This window comes from Rhagoletis pomonella, unplaced genomic scaffold (assembly GCF_013731165.1).
Source record: "Rhagoletis pomonella isolate Grant_MI unplaced genomic scaffold, Rhpom_1.0 Rhpom_scaffold_03229, whole genome shotgun sequence".
Taxonomy (NCBI): domain Eukaryota; kingdom Metazoa; phylum Arthropoda; class Insecta; order Diptera; family Tephritidae; genus Rhagoletis; species Rhagoletis pomonella.
This window is the reverse complement of record NW_023461782.1, coordinates 209-19163: the sequence shown is the minus strand read 5'-3', so window position 1 is coordinate 19163 and position 18955 is coordinate 209. Positions and strand designations below refer to the sequence as shown.

General features: G+C 32.9%; 1 protein-coding gene across 1 annotated transcript; it reads right to left on the bottom strand.

Annotated features, from left to right (window-relative positions):
* Positions 1-2102: 2102 nt before the first annotated feature.
* LOC118754037 (solute carrier family 22 member 21-like) lies at positions 2103-16603 on the bottom strand (the record flags this gene model as incomplete). Its single annotated transcript, XM_036488906.1, is given in 8 exon segments — positions 2103-2231; positions 3553-3698; positions 3937-4117; positions 7245-7542; positions 11168-11435; positions 14374-14740; positions 15704-15853; positions 16033-16603. Coding segments are annotated over 8 exon segments (2110 nt in total), but the record flags the coding sequence as incomplete, so codon positions are not given.
* Positions 16604-18955: the final 2352 nt, after the last annotated feature.

Here is an 18955-nt window from a genome sequence, read left to right as displayed (position 1 = left end):
CTGAATTTATTTCGATTCCTATTGAAAATTTTCAATTAATTTTCTTACTCTTTCAGTTACTCCAAGTCTTGTGTATTTCTCACTATCTCCATTTTCGTCTTTATCTTTCTAAGAAATCTAGTTAAAAGGCTCGAAATTTTTACGAAAGAAAGAAATAATTAAAATTAAAAAATAATAAAGTAAGTAGTCAACTCTTGTCAATATATGAGTGTCGTAAAGTTAGGATAAGCGCTATATATAGTTAAGTAAATACTTCTTTTGTAGTGTATTTGTTAGCAAATAAAAATAAAATTTGTATTTGTTTTTTAACTGAGTTTGTGTGTGTGTGTTATAATTACATAACTATGTTTCTATTTATTTTGGTCCAGCCAAAATATAAATATTTTTTTTTTCTCTTTAATTTACTTATTCTTAGTAATGCATTCATATGTACTTTGTGTTTGTTTTCCTTAATTTTTTTGTTTTCTTACTTCACAATATATTGCTGCTCTGCACAGCTGTTTAGTATGTTTTCGGTAACGACAAGTTGTTCCGATTTTGGTTTGCTTAGTAAATTCGTCGTATTTTGACAAACATCCATTTACTGTAACATTTAAATGTTTAGTTGTGGTCAGATAAAAGTTGGTTAGCTCTAACATCTGAAAGTAAAGACAGATAGAAAGAAAAATATATTAATAAAAAAAGACTACACATAACCTAGATAAATTTATTACAAAAATTTTCTTCATATATTTTCAGAGAATCGAATCGAAACTGATTTGAACTTCGCAAACCATATGGCATTTAGCGATGGACAAATGGCAACTATTCAAAAAGAAAAATGACTTGGAAGAATGGGTTGGAAAATCGCTCCACAATATATCATACTCCTACCCTGTCGGAACCACCCACCAACAACGGAGATGAGATTTTTTTATGAAAACTGAAAGGAAATAATTTTTTTGGTCTCATTTACACGGAGAAGTAGGGCAATAGATGTGGGCATCCGATTCTAAGAGACGTAGACCTAATTCTTTTCATGGACGTAAAATTTGCTGGGTGTAATTAAAGATAGAAAATTGTCGTGCAGAACTCTGGCCGAGCTCAATCTGCGTAAAACAAACCAAAGAGGCAATGTAAACATGATAAAGGATGTTGGATAGCAAATGAGACATTTTTCCTACCCACTCCCTTTCAAATTGGATAATCGCGGCTATTGGTAGGCCAATACTATTCTGTGGGATATTAGTGAGGTGGACGGCGATCAGTGTAATCAGCGAACCTGGTAGTAAAGAATATTGGATTCACAGCCGCCGCTACGTTTTTCTATTCAGCTCGTACTCAGGCCAGCCTAAACCCGTTTGCTCTCACTTTCATAGCTCGAACAAGAGATATAATAAAATCCGCCACCTTCCCATGTTGGGGCGCTTCATAAATCCCAGCCACGAAAAAGTATTTCGGATACCCCGCAACTTCCTGAACTACTCATTGCCACCGGATTACGGAGAACTACTAGAACTACGATCCCACCGATCCCTCTTTAGTATTAAGATACACCATTGTATGGGAAGTCAAAAAGGTAGATCTTTTCGCAAAAGTTGAGACCCGCAACACAAACACCGAACTAGCGAAGAAGTGAGGATCGCCCAGGATCTAAATAAAATTGAACCAACGCACTTTGCCATGTGGTCATAGTAGATCTGGATAAAGCTGTCATCGATTAAGCAGCCTAAGTCTATCTAGGAGCATTCTATCCCTATAGAGGGTACTAGTCACACCGTCAGACTCAGCGGAAATATAAGAGATGATCTTAGAGTTTTACCCAGGCATACCTATCCACGATTGGAGAGTGGTTAACAAAGAAAATCTAAACATCATTGCGAGGAGCTATAACAAGGCTAACCATGATTTCGGGAGGATTAAGAAATGCAAAACTGATACTGAAGCTCTAGTCAAATTAATGGCATTCGTGGAAACTCAACTGTCATGGTATGGGTGTTTACTGTTTGCCCTTTAGTGCTTTAGAAGTTTCTAGTAATTATCCATTCATTCTGTAAACCTTTTCCGACATTGCTTTGTTAAATATTCTATGTTTTAGTAAAATTTTTTTAATTTTTTTTTACTTACTTTTCCTCGCGCGGTTCCGATTTCGTTTGAGCAGATGCGGATTCGGGTAGGAACAGCACAACAAAACCGCCAAAGAATGCAAATGCGGTGAGCAGTGTCATCATAAAATGTATCTCAATTTTATGCTGTACAATTGAAAAGTAAAAATAGCAAACAATGCATCAGTAAATTATGTGAAAAAATGTCAAAAAGCTGAAAGATTAAGTGATGGCTTCGAAAATATGCGACAACATTTTTGACCAATGAAGCATGGCAAGGGATTTGCCCAAACATGCTTACCCGCATTAATCATACACTATTTTAAACATACATGCATACATAGTATATAAATACATATGTATATTAGGGTGGCCCAAATAAAAAAAAAAATTACTAAGTCTGTTTTAATAACCGATAATCCTAACAGTTATATATAAACAAATTTTATTTTATGTTTTCATAACCACATCACGAACGAGCAGCTCAATGGATGTGTTTAATTATTTATGCATCTTAATCGATGTTTTCTGTAGGTTTGTTTTAAAAAAATTGAAGAATTTGGTAGCCAGATGTTTGAAAATTTAAAATTATTTAAAGGTCAATAAAATAATTAAGTTTCTTTATTAAAACAAAAAGCGTTTGAAGAAATTTAAAAATAGTTTTGAACTCGGTTGCCATCTGTCTAAAAAAATAGAACAATGATTATTATAAATTTAAGCTTGTTTAATACCACAATATGGGTATCACACGAAAGGTGTACGCATAAGCTTTGGACTAACATGTTTTTAAATAGGGTCGCCACCCATATTTTAACTAAGATGAGGTAATTATGCAAGTTAAGTGAAATGATGCAATATGCATTTTTGCACATTCGATAGTTTGACATTGTAGCTACGATATAGCGCACTCATTTTAATTTTTTAGATAGGTGCCGACTCTATGCAGAAATAAGTAGGGGTTAATACTTCATTTTAGCACCTTTTGTTTGACACTCAAAAAGTTTTTTATTATAGATAAATGGCAACCCTATCCAAAAATATATCTGAATTAAGGTATGTATTTTCAAAAACCTTGCTCGGAGTGCATAAACCTTCCATTTGATACCCATATTGTGGTATTAAGTAAGCTTAAATTTTTAATAGCAATTGTTGTATTTTTTTAGAAAAGTGGCAACCCCGAATAAAAATGCTTTTAATCTCTTCCAACGCTTTTAGCTTTGATGAAGAAACCTAATTACTTTATTGAGTCTTTAAATAATTTAAAAATTTCAAATATGTGGCAACTCTATTTTTCAAAATTTTTTACCACATACCCACAGAAATGACTTAGTAGAATGCAGACAAAAAAGAAACACTAGAATGCAAACAAAAAAGTAGATTTACCTATGTATTTTTCGGCCACCCTAATGTATATACGTACATACATATTTTGAATTATAGAAATTTATTTTGTATCTGTTCAACTTACCAACAATGATAAATATGGCGTTAGTATTAATGCGGCACCAGCGGCCACATTGCAAGCACCAACACCAACATTACGTATGGCGGTCGGATAGAGCTCGGCGGTGTAGACGGGCATTATGGTATTGCCGGCGCTGATGGTGAATTTACCTGCAAACACAAAGATACGACAAGTAGCATCAGTGAAAGCTTGTAAGGCAATCAAGCATGAATTTGTGCGATGCATATCGCTGTGTGTGTGTGTAGGTGTAAACACATGTAAATTGTTTGTATGCGATTCAATTAAATTCTGATTGAGTTGTAATACTTGCGCCACATACATACATACATACATATGTATGTCTTTGTGTATTTATGTGATTTCAATTCAAGCATGTCACACACTTACCAATCATGAGGAATGTAATCTTCAGCCAGAGTTGGTCATCATTGCCCTCGGTAATGGCTGCACAACAGCAGGCGAGGCTCGTACAGAAGAATGTGGCGCTGAATAGCCACTTTTTGCCAACCTTGGTGATAATGTACATGGCAATGGCAATGGCAGGAATTTCGACTAGGCCAGCTAAAGCCTGATGCCGGTTGGTTAGTGATGTAGGTTGATTAAATTCATTTATGAATAGTTGTTGTTTTTTTTTTGTAGTGGTATAAGGCGGCGATTAGTGGTGTGTGTGTGTGTGCAGTCGGTAGTTAACACATGGCATAAGAAGCGGGAAAGAGAACACGAAAGTAAAAAGTCTGTTATTAATTTGTTTGATTAAATGTCTGCAATCAAAAGAATTTATTAAATTAATTTAATTAATTCATCTTATTTTGACTGCCAATTAGGTTATTTCGTTGCAAAATACATACAATTTCGACCTAGGTTATAGCCTGAAAACATTTACATAAATTCATAACATTTTGAGCCGTAAACGCTTAAAGAAGTAAGCGACTTTTTTTTTTTAATTTTTTTTTTTTTTTTTTTTTTGATGCAGAAATGTTCTAAAAGCATCTAAATGCATTGCTGTGGCAAAATAAAATCCTTTTGGCGGTTAGGGCTCGAGTTTCTTTTGGAAGGAATACGTGATGCTGCTAAGGTACTCAGAAGGTCTGTTGATCCGCATCTGAGCAGCAGTTCAGACATCAAAATAATAAAACAACAAACAACTTTTTGATTAGATATAAAAAAATATTACAGTAAAACCTCGATATAACGAATGTTGATAAAACTGAAAACTCAACATTGTAATACTTCTGCTGAGTCCCCTGAAAAAATGCAAAATTTTTCATACAAAAATGTTCCATTGATATAACAAAAACATTTTTAGCATGAAAACCTTCGAAATATATTGACGGTTTAAGTTCCGTTGGCAAACAAAACTATTTATTTTTTTAACGTAATTTTTTAAAAAACTTGAATTTTTCGTCGTTTTTTTTTTGCTGACCTTATTTATAAAGGTTTATCAGGTGACATTTTCATAAAAAAATTGTATATACAAAGCACTTAATGTCTTCTATATTTTTATGAATTTGTTTGTAAGATTATAAAGAACCTATAGGTGTTTCACTGTACTACAAACGCTTTGTTGTCGCTCTGTCAAATATGAATTAGTTTCATTGTATGTCAACGTACGCTTTTGAAATCAGGTGACAAGAAAATATAGCAAAATATTATGGCATAGTTCCAAAACAATAAATAATATCTACATATAAAAATTTCTGTACATAGTGGCTGAATTTCTTTATTCATTCTGAACGTTTGGAATAAACTTTTCTGTTTATTTATTCTTTAGAACGTTCCTGATGATATGTTGACGTATATTTCAAACGCATTCTGTTTATTCCGGCTGTGAAATGGGATTATCCGGAATGTATAAAGAAACGCAGCCAGTATATGCGAGAATTTATGTGTTCTTCTTGAAGACTAAAAAATGTGTATCGGATAATAAAGTAGTCTTGGTTCAGCTGTACATTTGGCTGCCAGCGAAGCCGTACATACGCCACCGATACCGCATCTCGCTAAACCAATAAACTATCCCTCACGCCTTTTCATTCTTCAAAATGTTCGGGAATTTTGGAGGTATGTACATCTCAATGCGTGATATGAGCTCAACCCGAATTTATATAAGATGTTAGTAGCGGCACAAAAACAAAAATTACACTAACAAATTTTACACACGAAATGACAGTAAGAATTAAAACAAGTGTATAACAAATATATAGTTTTGATATGAAGAACCATCGAGGTGAAAAATCAACAGCTCTGGTAACACCACCTTATATAAATTCGTCTTTCCTGCAAACCAAAGTTTTTAAAATCTCAACGAATTCTTTCAAAGTAGCGGAAGTGTGACGGAACTAGGAATGTTAATCCCGGCCTGTTTAAGGTCTAGAAAATCGCGGTCTCGATAATCCCGGGATTTTCGGGATTTTTAATTTGCAGTGATGGTCACAATAGAAACTCTTTTTTTTGACCAGTATTGGTTATAATTCTTTTTTATTTAATAATTAATATTTTTTTTTTATAAATTTCTAGCTCATTATACATACAACACCGTGCGATAGTAAATTTTACACACAAAAATCAATATATTCGCGAAATCATGGGCCAAATATAGTAAAATCGCGTTTTTAGTTTTTCACTCTGACCCCAGTAATTCAAAAATGATTTTGAAATCACAAAGCCCTTTAAAATAAATCCTGATGCCATTTATTTATTATTTATTTTATTTTAGGAGAGATAGAAACAATTTTTTTCGATTTAAGTTTTTGAAAAGTAATGAATATCTAAGTCCCGGTAATAAAGCTGGGATTCCGGGATTGTGATAATGACATCCGGAAAATTCGGGATCGTAAAAAGCGAAAAAATTAGCATCCCTAGTCGGAACCTACTGTCACGTACATATGTATGACCTTTCGCCAGATACCAATATGCCTCGTTATTTGGCAAGTAAATATTACATGTTAGAGGTCTTGGAGATATTTGCTACTGTTCATTAGTAAAAGTTTTGTATTGTGTCCGTGATGCAGAGAACAATCGGTATGTAAACAAGTATTTGGCTATTAGAATAGTGAAATGTCGACATGTAAAATTTACCTTCTATCTCCATGGCACTTATTAATTTCTGTTTGGAATATTCAATTAGATTTAAGAGGAAATCACAGTAAAGCACAACAAATTAAATTTGCTGTCTAACTAAAACTTAAACACTACATACTTCAAATATTTTAATGGATTTTCCAGTTAACACATCCATTACTTTTGAGTTCAATTATATATATGTAAGTGTATGTCAGTCCGAGGTAAGGAAATTAATTTTTTCTTGTTTGTAAACTTGTTAGAGCTTAGTTGTATGCTTAATAACCAATAGGTATGGAAAAGCCTACATACATATATTCTAGATATGCAGCAAGGATTTATTAAATCCAGATTTTCTTTGTATTTAAGTTCTTAATATTGTTCGTATTTGTAAATAAATTTTTCTGCAAAAGAAAATCTATTCTGAGGTTCATCATTCACATTGCGTATACGACGTGGTTTGCCGCGAAGCTCAGCTTAGCTTATTCAGCAGTTATGGAAAAGAAACTATACCATTAATCTATAAAAGGACACAAAAAACTCGAATTTTGAATGAAAAATGCTCAAATTTCCCTAAAATTTTGTAAAATTGTTGCCATTGCCTATACGAAAATACTCATTTATTTACTTGTACTTACCGAATTCAAGTAAACATTTCCGCCAAATGAACTCATATTTAATATCAGGCCGTAGTACACCAAATTCATGGTGAACCAAATGCAAAGAAAGCAAATTGTCACACAACTCAGGTAACGCGAATTGAAAAGGCTGACGCAATTCTGTGAGGAATCTTCCTGTGACGGTGGCCTCAACATTGACTCAAAGTCCGGTGGCAGCTGGCGTCCGTTAAATTTAGCTGCACGCTGTACAATAACTTTTACTTCGGCAATATGTCCTTTGACCAGCAGCCAACGTGGAGATTCGGGCACAACAAACCTGAGAATGAAATAGTTAAAAGGCAAGATTAGACTAGAAAAAAAAATATGTTTTAAATGCGCACAGTCACAGAGTTTTTCAATGAAATTCAGTAGAAAAAATTACTTTAGTTCTCGTGGATTTCTCTTTGAATAATTATAATTTTTAGGTCCGGAGAGGCCCGACGGAATTCCGAAGCATTCCGATGAAAAGCTGAAAAACCCCCCAAAGAAAAATCCAGAAAAATAAAATGCAAAGAACCCTGAACAAATTCTCAACGGCACATAAATAGTCACGAAAAAGAAGTCTTATTCGGCAGCATGGTAGCCGTGTATTTTTTTAGTACTGGTTAATTTTATTATTTATTTAAATAATTTTTTTTATAGCCCTTCAGCTATTTTTTTAATTTAATGCAGTTTCCTAATTAAACTAAATTTGATTGGATTTTATTTATTTTGCGTTATTTTTAAGTTTACTGTTTTCCTTTATTTTTTATTTAACTTAAATTTAAATTTTATTATTTTTTTCTTAAGTAATTCAATTAGATTTATTTTTATAGAATTTTTTATTTTTAGATTTTTTATTCTGTTTATTTAATTTTAATGTATTTTGTATAATATCACTTTATTTTTAACTTAATACAATTTTTTTAAAGTAAATAAATTTAACTAAACTTATATTTTAGTTTACAATTTTATTTGATTTGTATTTATTTATATATGTATGTAATATATTTGTTTGTGAAACTATTTTTGATTTAATTTCATTTTTATTTTATTTCATTATATTTTATTAATACTTCCGTTTTTCATTCTGTTTATTTAATTTTAATGCTTTTTTATAATTAAATTTTTTTAGCCTAATAAACTTTTTTTAATTAAAACAATTTTATTTAATAATTATTTTTTTTATTTTACGTCCTATTTTTTTCGTTAATGTTTGTAATTTTATATATTTTAAATTAGTTTTTTTATTTTATTTCTGTTAATTTTTATTTTTGAATTTTGGTTTTTAATTCTTTTGTTTCACTTCATTTTTTAATTTAATATTTGCTATTTAGTTTATACTTGTAATTTTATTTATTTTTATTTAGTTTTAATGTCTTTTGTTTTATTTCTCTTCATTTTTAAATTTAATAAAAGTTATTAAATGAAATAAGGTTAATTATAATACATTTACTTTACTTGCTTTTTTTATTTTTTAATTTTGGTTTTTATTTGGTTTATATAAATTATTATATATTATTGTTTCTAATTTGATATTACTTCATTTTTTAATATAATACAATTTTGTATTATTTATTTAAACTTTATTGACGTAGAATACGTCTTACCTTAAGGTATGGGGGCTATGTTCAAATGTTGTAGTTGTAATTTTTAGAGCTTCACAAAAACGCTTATTGCACGAGAACTAATAAAGCGATTTCAAAGAAAAGTATGGCGTTTCAAAGATAAAATTCCAAACCTGTCGACAGATTCATTTTTTGTAAATAACCAATTCGGTTTCTGTCGTAAAAAACAACGGTAAACATTGCCTTATTTTGGGGTCAATTTTGAGCCTTTAAAGTGCTCTAGCAACTTATTGTTGGCATATATAACTTTCATTTTCGGGATATAGGTTCTTTGGAGCAGTAGAAATATTATCGGGTACAAATTTTATATAAATTTAACAAATATTGAGCATTTTAAGGCAAAAAATTGTTGAAAAAATTTGCAATTTTTTTTCATTACCAAAATGATCGAAAACCGCTCGAATGATTTTGTTTTTGTTTTCTTTAATCAAAAATTCAAGAGTTTTCCTTTCGTTTGGTATATGGGAAGTATTGGTTGATATCTTCTATATATGTTTATTTTATTCAAATATATGGGCATAAATGATTTTCCATACAAAATCACCTCGTCATCATTTTGCAAACACGTGCATATGTTGGAAGTGTGGGAAGGAGACAAAAAGTATGTATGCGTATGTAATGCGGCTTTTGATCGCAGCGTATGTACATATGTAAATGCATATATACGTACATATGAAAGTTTCAGTTAATGTGGATCTGTTTGGTTTTGTTATCGATATTTTTATCGATTTTGTTGCCGATATTTTAATCGATTTTGCCATCGATATTTTTATCGGTTTTGTTACCGATATTTTCACCGATTTTGTTATCGAAATTTGTATCGATGTTGTTATTGATTTTGCTATCGATATTTTCGGAACATATCGATATAATGATCGATATTTTTATCGATTTTGTTATCGATTTTGTAATCGATTCTGTTATTGATTTTATTATTGATTATTTATCGGTTTTGTTATCGATATTTTTCTTGATTGTTTTAACAATTTTGCTATCGATATTGTTATCGCTTTTGTTATCGATATTTTTGTCGCTTTTGTCATCAATATTTTTATCGATTTTTCTATAGATATTGTTATCGCTTTTGCTGTCGGTATTTTTATCGGTTTTTTTACCGATTTTGCTATCGATATTGCCATCGCTTTTGTTATCGATAGTTTTATCGATTTTTTTATCGAATTTATTACCGATTTTGTAATGGATTTTTTGATAGATTTTGTTATCAATTTTGTTATTGACTTTGGAATCGATTTTGTTATCGATTTTGTAATCGATTTTTCGATAGATTTTGTAATCGATTTTTTATCGATTTTGTAATCGATTTAGTTAACGATTTTGTTATCGATATTTTTATCGATTTTGTTATCGATTTTATTATCGCTTTTGTTATCGATATTTTTTTCTTAGTTTGTGCTTTCGTTTTTGACTTGGATATGCTCTTAACCATACCACGTATTCTACGTTTAAATTTAGCGGGTGTATCTCCGATACAGCCTGCAGACCAAGACGAAGGCGCTGGACTGTTCCTTTTTAATTAATTTTGTTAAGTCAATTTTTTTTTAATTTTGACCTTTAATATGTAATTATTTTATTTTTTAATATCATTTGTTAGTTTATTGTTTACATTTATGTTTCTTTATCTTATACATATTACTTTTTTAATTTTTTTTTAATTTAATTCAATATTCTGTTTTGACGTACATATTAACTGAAAAATGGTAAATTAATTGCCCATGCTTAAAAATTGCTTGTTCTCGTTGATTATTTTAATGATGCCATAAATTCAAGACATCACATGCAAAGCAAGAAGAATATCCATAAAATTTTAAGCACAAATTAGCACCTCAATGAAATTTACCGAAAATGCGTGCATCATAAAATATTTTTTTTTTATTTTTTGAATTAAGCCAATACCTCGAAACTTGTGCGAGTATTTCTTTTGTTATTTATTTTCACTGTCTGTCTGTTTGCTCAGCTGGCACATGTACGAATTGTTTAACGATCAAAATTTAAAACATTTAGTCTAATTGACGCCCACACGCGGAACCAAAAATCGAAAATCGAAATAAAAAAAAAAATAAACAAGTGGGTAAGCACAGATGAAAGCGAAATTGGTAGAGGATTTTCAAATGTTTTTTGGATGAGTAGATTCGTTTGAATGTTAAATTTTGCTCTCATTAACGTTTTATTATCCATTTTTTCTGGTAGCGAATTTATTTAAAAAATCAAAGCAATAAAAACAATTTTGCGCTTAAATAAGTACATTTTCAGATTAAGTTTAGCATCTCAACTTACCATAGAAAACACAGGAATATGCCTGGTATGCCGATGCAAAGCTGCAGCCGCTGATGATCCTGCGTCAGGTAGGCAATGCCTGCGATCACCATGTAGGAAATTGGCAGTGGAAATAAATTGTACATGCCAGCTATGGTACGCCATTTGCCATCCACATATTCTATGGCCAATATTAGGCCAGCATAGGTCACCGACACGGAGACAACACCGAGCAGAGCGCGCAGCAGCAGAAATATTTCCAACGATTCGGGGAAGAGGAGTGCAAAACCTGTAAGAAGGCGAGAAAGAGATAGGGAGAGAAAGAAATAAAAAATATTAAATAATTTACATATAATGCAGAAGATTTATTTCAAAAACTTAGTAGCCTCGTACGTATTATGTAGAGAAGAGAAAGTGGTTAGGGTATTCCACATTATCATCCGACAAGCATACAATTCCGCGAGAATTTCGTTCGGAAATTTTTCATGTTATTTACATACAAAATTACAGATGCCAACCGACTCCTTTAAAATTGGAATACAATTTTTTTTTAAATGGGAGAATTTTTTTACATCCTTTAAAGGCCATAAATTCGTTATTATGGATCGCCCTAATACATATAAAAGTCTTATTATAAATTATTTGGACGATATTTTGAGAGGGGTCAGGACTTTGTACAGTTTTGCTAGGATTTACGGCGTGGCCGCTGTTAGCCTCACATTTAGTCTGCAGGTTTACGTAACCTTGGGTGAGATGGTATTGGATGTTCAGGAATTTATGCCACTCTATAATCTTCTTCATTATGCAGAGCAAAGGTTAGAGAACCTAACCAGGAGCTACCCCGTCTAAACCACAATAGTTCCTTTGCAAGGAATATTTGCATATTAGCCTTATTAAATTCGTTTCAACCGCAAGCTATTACCTACGCCAGGACGAGGTCCTTACCTTAAGCAATTTCTAAGTGGAGGGCTTCTTTACAAGCCTTAAAAATGTGTGCAGGTCGGTCTTCACTGACCTTACCATCTCGAGGAATTCCGTTATTGTATGAATGCATCAGCTAATATTTGTGAATATCCTCTATGGCATACGAGCGGTATTGTACTCACTTGTTTGCATAGATACATACATATCTGTGTTCGTATGGAAAAGTAGCTTATGTCGAAAGGCCGGCTTTAGTATAATGCGTCATTCCCTTTTTTTTTTTTTTTAACGACAAAGAATTTTTTGATGAGACTTTAAAAGAGTATTGACTTGCTAGTACCGGAACTATTTCTTGCACGTTTATTTGCTAAAAGTTGTTTAACGGCTTAGCGCCCGTAAGTCATTCGAAATCGTATGCTGTGAATGCCGATTTATACTAAAGCCAGCCTTTCGACATAAGCTACTTTTCCATACGAACACAGATATGTCAGAACCTAACCAAGTACATAATACAGCAACCACTTGCAGTCATTGAAAGGATAATTTCGAATGTCTTTTGTGAGTAGTGTCTAAGCACTGGACCAGCAATGCTGGAAATCCAATCGACAATCGATAAAGGATGAATGCGGTCTTTCCGTGTGTACTTGTGGCCTTTATATGTACACACATATATACATATATGCATGCTAACTTATATTATGTATGTTTGTATGTAGTTGTAGCTGCTTTTGATTGTCAAGTTCATAGTCATTTCCTATCAAAGGTAAAAGTAGTCATCAGACTTTGTTGAGTTGCTTGAGTCAAAGATGTGGTTGTACATATGTATGTAGATGTGGTTGTTGCAGTATTCGTTTGTTCTTGTTTTTTCATTGTTGCTTTAACATTATTGACGTTGACGTTGTGGTATATGTCAAAGTCAACTTTAAATGCGAAAAGGTTGAAATTTAATTGCAAGCAAATAAAGAAAAGCCGCAACAGAGCAAGGATATTCAGTTGTATTAGAAATATGAAGAAGGTCGTAACGAAATAATGATTTCACAGAGAGAATGCATTTACGAAAGTGAGTTAAATAACCTTTTTGGGCAGAATTAACTTTATAGCAGTCAGAATAATGTGTGGTTAGGGCTCGATATAATAAATAGATAAACTAAGGAGAAAACCTACTAAATAAAGATAAATCTAAAAAAAAAACTTGAACAACTAATTTTTATATTTCCGAAAAAAACCCCGAATGTTCTCGAAAATCCAGAAAAAACTCCGAAATAATTCCGAGAAGTATCGAAGGATACCGAAAATTTGTGAATAGAATGCTTTAGAATGCAATGCCAGTGAAGGATGTGAACCTACTTACACATCGATTATCAGGCCGAGAGAAAGGTCCCTCAGTCAGTAACAATTCTGCGCCATGAAAAGCACAAGAGACTCTAAAGAAAAGATAAGGCATTCTTGGGCAGGAACCGTAACGGTTTTAATCTTTATAATTAAAATTCCAATTTAGCCGTCAAAACCGAATTTCTATCTTCCGATCAAATTTACCAATTATTTTATGACTTCTAAGTTCCTCGATCAATAATGATCGTTTTTTTTTGGACTTTCATTTTATCGATAAATTTTTTGATTGTTATTTTTGATTATAACTTTTTCAATTAAGAAAAATCGTTATTTGTGGATTGTTTATTTTTTCAAAAAAATTTTTATAATTAATTTTGAATTTAGTGATGTCCATTATAATTATTTTCAGATTAAATTTTTTGATCATAAGGGATTTAAATCAGTCATAAAAAACACTCTCCATAAATTTGGTTATAAATGATCAAAAAAACTAGAAATCCAAAACAACGATTTTTTTTTCTTTTTTTTGAAAAAAATAACTTCGTAGCATAATGTTTATTCTTGGCCGATAAAATAAAAACTAAGAAACAACGATTTTGCAATAATCTAAAAATTAAAATTTTCATATTTCAGGGTTATATTTGGGCCGTGTTCTTAAGGCCCTTGGAGAGGTGGCAACCTTTCAAAAAGATTGTTTAGTAAAGCTATCTCAAACATTTTTCATTTGTAATATTTAATTTAATTTAATTTTTTTTTAGTTTTTGCTGTTTTGATACGTGAAAACTCTATTTATTCAATTAAACAAAATTTTTCAAACAGGCGGCAAACCTCATCAAAAATATTTGTTTCTTTTAAGCAGTTTTCACTTGATATGCGCACAAGGAAAATTGCAACGGTTTTATTATAAACGTTTAAGCAAAACAGCTCTTATTTAATTTTCCCCGCTGCCAAAACTTCTTCATTCCAAAACTTACCAAATATCGTCTGCAGCGTTGCTGATATGAAAAGCATTTTTTTGCGGCCAAATTTATCCGACAAATAGCCCGACAAAATGCCACCTGTTGCCGCACCCAATAGAAAGAACATCTCCGCCACATTCTTAAAGTACTCCTTGTCGCACACCAAATCCCACTGCGAAATCCATGTGTTGCCCAAATTATCATCGCTGTCATATTCCCAAGCCGAGCAGGCGATGCGTGTGGCATTTTGGACGACGGCCAGCGGTGATAAGATAAGATTGTGTTGAAAAGTAGACACTGCCGCCGAGGGGTCGTGAGGCAAGCTGCCATGTACGCCATGTGACTGCTGTTGGTGTTGGCTCGATTGTTGTTGTAAGGCTGGCTGATGATGGAGGGAGGTGTGTGTATATGTGTTTGTGTGTTTGCGAAGTAATACGGCCACGCATCGGTGCACACAGTTGGGGTAATAATGGCAACGAGCGTAAGAGATAGGAGGAAGGAGGAAAGAAGAGAGCAGACATGAAATTGCGAATTAGTTGGAATTTCGCACTCGAGTGCACAGCAGCAAGAATGCAACTGAAGAACACACACACACAAGCATGCACATATCTACATGCATGGTGGATTTAAGACAAGCAGTGGCTGCTGTGATTCTATTCAGCAGATTCTTAGTGAATGCGAAGTATTTAATTGTGATGCTACACTTGTTGTTCTTGTACATATTCTCCAGTGCTGCTTGTTTTAAAGATTAGCCACTTGTATGGATGTATGTATGTACATTAGAGTGCATCATTATTCATCAAAAAAAGAATTCGATACTGTTTTTCCATGAGAATTATAAAATGTATTATATCATAAGACTTGTGTAAAAATATTTCAAAATATTAAGATTTGCGCGAGTGGACCGATTTGAAAATACATACCTCAAAAAATCTAGCTTTTTTAAATAAAATTTATTAAAAAAAAATATTTTTTTAAAAAATCACCTTAGATGATAGATGAGTCTAACATTAAATCGAAGGTCTGCCTAAAAATTTAAAAAAAAAATTGTATCAAGGGAATCAAAATAATGAGGTTTTTAGAAGTATTTTCCCTTCGCACGTCATTCTTAATATGTTTACGAAATATTTTGGCTGAAGTCTTATGGCCATATTCATAAAAAGTAAAGTAGTTTAAAAAAAGGTTTATGAAATTGAAAAATTTATGACAACGTCAATTTATAAACCTACTTTATTTTTTATGAGCAAGGCCATTAGAATATAATAAACTTTATAACTTTGTTAGAAAAATCGCAAAAAATTTTATTGAGGCACCCTAATGTACCCATGTGCATTTACTTACTTACCTGCAACCGTATACTATCGTTGTGCACTTTGCTCCAGTCAATGTTCGCCTGAAAGCAATTGTCTTGCGAATCACTCAAATTGCGCCACACATCCACCGGCAAATCTTGCAAATGCGGCGGTCGACTGCACCAAAAATTTTTGTTGATCGCCTGAAGAAAAAAACCAAAAACCGCACAAGAAAATAAATAAACGGTTTTGGCGGAAACACAATTTAATTTGTATACAGTTTCAATGCCCCACACATGTCGCCGCTACCGCTCACCGGGGCGTATGAGTAACCCACCACACCAATGATGTGCATTGCTTTGACTTCCGCGCCATGACTCACCTGATAGATTGGCGACGCTATGTGAAATGTATTGGGCACCTGAAACAGCGACAACAACATTGTCATCAGGCATTGCCACTTGCCGAAATGCCCCACCAGATCGCCGATCACATCAGTCTCATCCTCGCCGTTGTTGCTGCTGCTGCTGCTTTTTTGTGCCTCTCGCCTCGTTGCTTTTGTTGCTGCTGCCGGTGGTGGTGGTGGTGGTGGTGAGGGGCCATTATTGGCAGCGATCGTGCCGCTATTTGCTGTCGCTGACGTCACAACCGTTGCTGTCGCAGTCGCAGTCGCAGTCGCGGTCGCTGGTGTTGACGTCGTTGTCATCGTATTGGCAGGTGGCGCTTCTGTCGCCGCAGTGTTCGCGCTGCTGGTGTTGTTGATCTCATTTGAATTTGAATTTTTACGTTTCGCTGTCATTTGTTTGTGTAACTTTTGTTGGTTTTGTTGGTGGTGTTGCGGACTTTTTTGCGACGTCACAATTGTCGGTATCAATTTACTGGCATTCGTAGTGGTCGCATGCGCTGAGGACGGTTGTTTGTTGTTTTTCAGATAATTCCCAAATGGGGTCACTGCAATGAGATGAAATGGGAAAATTTCGTTGAATAAAAGATAATTTATTATTCTATGTACGTACATATCTGCTTTAGTGATATGATATTTTATTTTAAAAGTTTTATTTGACTTAAGGAAGATACAGGCTTTATTCTGAGTGTTTCGACCAATTTTCATACAAAAGCAATTTCTTAAGTTTTTTGCGGTACTTAGATCAAAAATTTAGAAAAAATCACAAAACGTTTAGAAATATTGGAAGAATTTGTAAATGATCCACAAAATATTCCGAACGGTCTACAAAAAATTCCAATAACCTCTAAGAAAACAGCGAACGGTCTCATAAAAATCCCCCCTCCCCTCAAAAAAAAAACTCCGGAAAGCCCTGAAAATGTCCTATAAGTTTCCCAAAAACCCCAAAAATGTATCGAAAACGTACCAGTAATCCCCAAAACTGTTGAACTCAATTCGTTAAATTCCGAACGGTTTCAAAAATGTTCGTAAAAATTCTGAGAAGTTTAGTTTCAAAAGTTAGAGATTGCGAAAACTCCCGGACTCTTCCGAAGAGTAAAAAAAATTCGCTAAAAATTCCGAACGACCCGTAAAATCCTTAAAACCATTGAAAAAACTCCAAATGCCCCAGAAAAATCTCAAACAACTTGGAACGGTGCCAAACAAAACCCAAATGTTTCAAAAAGCAAAAAAAAAAAACTTAGAAATCCTCAAAAATTCGCGAATGGTCACAAAAAGCTTCGCAGTTTTTAACAAAGAAACCATAAGCCCATAGAGCTCTTGAATTGTTCCCACCCAAAAATGCCAATATAAGACTAATGGCATAAGTTACTCCAAGAGAGGCCAAAAAGCACCAAAAAAAATACCAGAAAAATTATTCATTTTCATAACAAATAAAACTTGGCCTATTATTCTTGAAAATTTTACTAAACTACCCAAAAGTTCTGAAAGCTCAAAAAACTGCGACGAGCCTCCAAAAAAAAAATTCGGAAATGCTCAAAAATATCCGGCAGATAACCCGAAAATTAACCAGAGATCCTTAAAAAATTAAAAACAAATCGAAAGTATCCCAGAAACCCTTAAATTTTGGAATGGTCCAAAAAAAATCCTGAACGGTCTCGAAGAAACCTGAAAAGATGCCATACGGTTTCGAAAACTTTTCAGAAAATCTCAAAAGCCCTTAAATCGAGTGAATGGCATAAAAAGTCCCGGATGGTCCAAAGAACCAGGAAAAGATGCCAAAAACGCAAAATAACTTACGGAACGATGCTAGAAAAATGTAAAACAATCCGAAAAATACAGAAAAAAATCCTAAAAGATTCAAGAAAGTCCAATATGGTCGGCGTTAAAAGAATTACGAAATGGCTTGAAAAATAACGAAACAAATAATTTTTAACCAAAAACACAACCGATTCTTCATGATGAAATGATCAGATCTATACCAAATTAGTATGCAACCACCTTTGAGATACCAACTTTCCGTTAAAAAAAAAATAATTATCGAAAACGGTTCCCGTTGTCCAAAGTTATCCGGTAACATGCATAAAAAGATATTCCGATGATTTCATAACCTGTAACATCTTTTAATTATACTTTTTCACATCTTTTTTTACAATTTTATCAGCTAAATTTTTCTTCCTATTTCTTGCGTCAAACGTTTAATCCAAAGCAAAACAAAGTACTGTTAATTTATTATAGAAACCAACCGTTTTCTTAATCTTTCGATTGGGTACTATTTTTTCGAGACTTTTCCTGCTTATTCCAAAGGGTACGCACACATACACGTATATTTACCCACCAATATTCTTCTAAAACGCCAGCAACTCCGAGAAAGTTCAACGATGCGTGAAAAACTTTAACCAATTCACTTAAGTCAACAAAACATTGAGCTCATGTATGGCATTTAATAAGTACAAAAATACGTTTATACATATCTTTATATATATTAGGGTGGATCACTCTACGTACAAAAAAAAAGTCGGTACTGTTTTTCTGTTGGAATTATAAAATTTCAAGACTTCTGCCATAATATTTCGGAAAAAGAGTAAAATTTACGTGAGTTAGAAAAAATTTAAAATATCCGAAAAAAAAGTTTTTTTTTTAGTTAAGTTAATTTTTGAAATAAATTTTTCCAATAAATCACATGAGATGATAAAAAAGTTGAATCTTAAAAGATTTGCATAAAAATGTTATAAACGGAACTAAAATAATGCGATTTTTGGAGGTTATATCGAATTGGACGAGTTCACGTAAATCTTAATATTTTTCCGGAATATTTGGGCGGAGATCTTAAACTATAATAAATTCTATAACGCTGGTGGAAAACCCACATTTTTTTGCCGAGCCACCCTAATATACATAA